The sequence below is a fragment of the Penaeus chinensis genome, chromosome 6 (assembly GCF_019202785.1).
Source record: "Penaeus chinensis breed Huanghai No. 1 chromosome 6, ASM1920278v2, whole genome shotgun sequence".
Taxonomy (NCBI): Eukaryota; Metazoa; Arthropoda; class Malacostraca; order Decapoda; family Penaeidae; genus Penaeus; species Penaeus chinensis.
Genome location: NC_061824.1, coordinates 3,000,784 through 3,003,283, shown reverse-complemented (window position 1 = coordinate 3,003,283; position 2,500 = coordinate 3,000,784). Strand labels below are relative to the sequence as shown.

The 2,500-nt window shown below is 42.3% G+C and overlaps 1 protein-coding gene across 1 annotated transcript in view; it reads right to left on the bottom strand.

Annotated features, from left to right (window-relative positions):
• Nucleotides 1–1,431: 1,431 nt before the first annotated feature.
• The window catches only part of LOC125026652 (putative uncharacterized protein DDB_G0287265), a 6,835-nt gene continuing 5,766 nt past the window's right edge, over nt 1,432–2,500 (bottom strand). Inside the window, exons 3-4 of the mRNA XM_047615232.1 lie at nt 2,322–2,500; nt 1,432–1,574 (exon numbers count right to left, since the gene is read on the bottom strand). The exon at nt 2,322–2,500 is cut by the window's right edge and continues 174 nt beyond it. Of these exons, the coding sequence (XP_047471188.1) occupies nt 1,432–1,574; nt 2,322–2,500 (322 nt within the window). The remainder of the gene's footprint in view (nt 1,575–2,321) is intronic.

Below are 2,500 nucleotides of genomic sequence, written 5' to 3'. Positions count from 1 at the left end.
GAAGTCGCAGTTCTACCTACCACCACCTATACTTCCTCGCCACTATTAAAAGTAAGTGGGAAACTTAGTGCCAGGTTAACTACTGCCCTCCCTCTACCCACCCACACCTTACATACGACTTTCTTTCTTTCAGATTGAAATTCAACTACACGCCGCTTAACGAACACACACTCTGAATTACATAACTCCTCGCAGCCAACCATTGTATTTATTTTCAACACAACAAACGAAGTCACACACTGAGATCAGACTTAAGTGACACACTCCCTCACCTCACACCTCATTCCCCTGTCCTAACCATCCCGTAATTGATATATTGTGTTATTAGTATCTTTCGGTCTATTATCATTTTATGCTTAGATCCCAGTTTAGTATGTATTATTTCTATCAGAACAAATGATTAACTTCGAGTTTATTTAATTATTGTTATGTTCGGTTGTTCTCATCATATTATTCATGTTTATTGTTTTCGAATTAATCAAATTACCTATCTTTTCTCTTATATGTTATACCTATTACTAATTACTCCATTACTACTTGCGTACTATTATATTCTGTGTATACACGTAAATAGTGGTTTCTTTATATTATCGCTATTTCCTTATACTTGCCGTGTTAATCGGTCGCTCATTGACACATCGATTTAGATTACCTGAACTAACCTCTAATCTTCCTACCGGCCCACTCTACACGGAATTCACTCTAGGATTATGAATTTTCCTAAGTACCATCCTCATGACTTTTAAATGAACCCAAATCGTTTTCATGAAGTCCTTTTGAAGTTCGATATCTTATTCTCAGTAATGCCTGCTTTTATGCTTCTTTAGTTTTAAGGGTTGGTGAATATGTAACGTGTAATTAACTTATAGTAGTCTCTTCTGTTGTAAATTATTGCAACGCTGGTAACGCACCACAAACACCATGCTTTATATAGACTTACATAGTTATTATCACCGGGAATTGATTTTAAGCCCGACTCATGGCCGTTAACGAAGGAATCCTAGGGCCGCCGCATCGAGAAATTACGCGCACTTACGCTCATACGAATGAAGCGCCCGAAACGAGAATGAAGTTCAGGCCCAGCTGCCTTGTGTCCGAAGCATAAGCACTTGCCTCTTTAGCCCTAAGATGTGGACTCCCTAATCCTAACAAATCCAAAGTAATTAACACCTCACGTGACACGCTACCCTTCTTGTGACAAATTGTTCTTCTTACGCTCTCGTTTTTCTTGCAACTTAGTAAGGTGATTGACAAACACATTATTATTATTAGCTCTTTTACCGGCCTAGTAAACTTATATATCAGCCTCTGAAGACGATGTAACCCTCCTCGCTACTGAATGTTGCACCGCCACGCCCGCCACCCTGGCACGCGACGACCCTAGCGGCCATCGGATCACCAGGAACCGAACAGAATCTGTATCCCTATGCGCTACTGCAATGATCCAGGCGTTGCAGACGACTCGAGGACGAGCCTTGTACGTGGACCGAGCGATACAAACAACACCCGGAAGATGGCGCTCCACACATCTGTCCCTGGCTGAACAAAGGCTGCACCTTCCTGTCGCAGTCCTCCTGAGTTTACCTTATCACAGGGAGCAGCCACTTCGCACCTTCCACTCCTGAGCCTGGTTTACCTAAGGACCTTCCAGGTGACCTACATCTCCTCCTCGAGCAAGCCCAGCGAGCCGCTGCATAAAAGGACACGCTCGTCAGGCAGGGAGAGAGACACGGCAGACAGGCCAAGCCACACAGGGTCCAGCTCCACCACCTCGTCTTCCGCCCGGGGACACTGTCTCTTGGGGGGTCTAACATCTACCTTCAACAATAAGCAAGCTAAGACCCCTTTCATTGACCGCCCGAGACCATCCCTCGTCTCGTTCACACCTACTCTCCCCTTTCTTTCCTTATATACACACATGTACATGTATATGTATCTGAATACACACACACACACACACACACACACACACACACACACACACACACATATATATGTGTGTGTGTGTGTGTGTGTGTGTGTGTGTGTGTGTGCGTATAATTTCTACTTTATATAATTTCATGTTAGGGCAAAAGAACAAAGGTTTATCAATTCCGATTTACAATTCAATCAGGAAAGTAGTTTTAGTGAAGTTTGTCAGTGGTTCAAGTAAGTCTTTGCTAAGTAGCAATGGTCTTGAGTATTGATAATTAATCTTCACCGGCTTTTACCACTATTTTTAAACTGGTAATTAAATTTTTGAGTAATGTTTCTGTGACCAACATTATCGTCACCTTTAACGTCATAATCATTAACATCATTATCATTAGCATCATCATTACTGACGTCATCATCATTGACGTCATCATCATTGACGTCATCACCATTAACGTCATCATCATTGACGTCATCATCATTGACGTCATCACCATTAACGTCATCATCATTGACGTCATCACCATTAACGTCATCACCATTAACGTCATCAACATTGAGGTCATCACCATTGACGTCATCACCA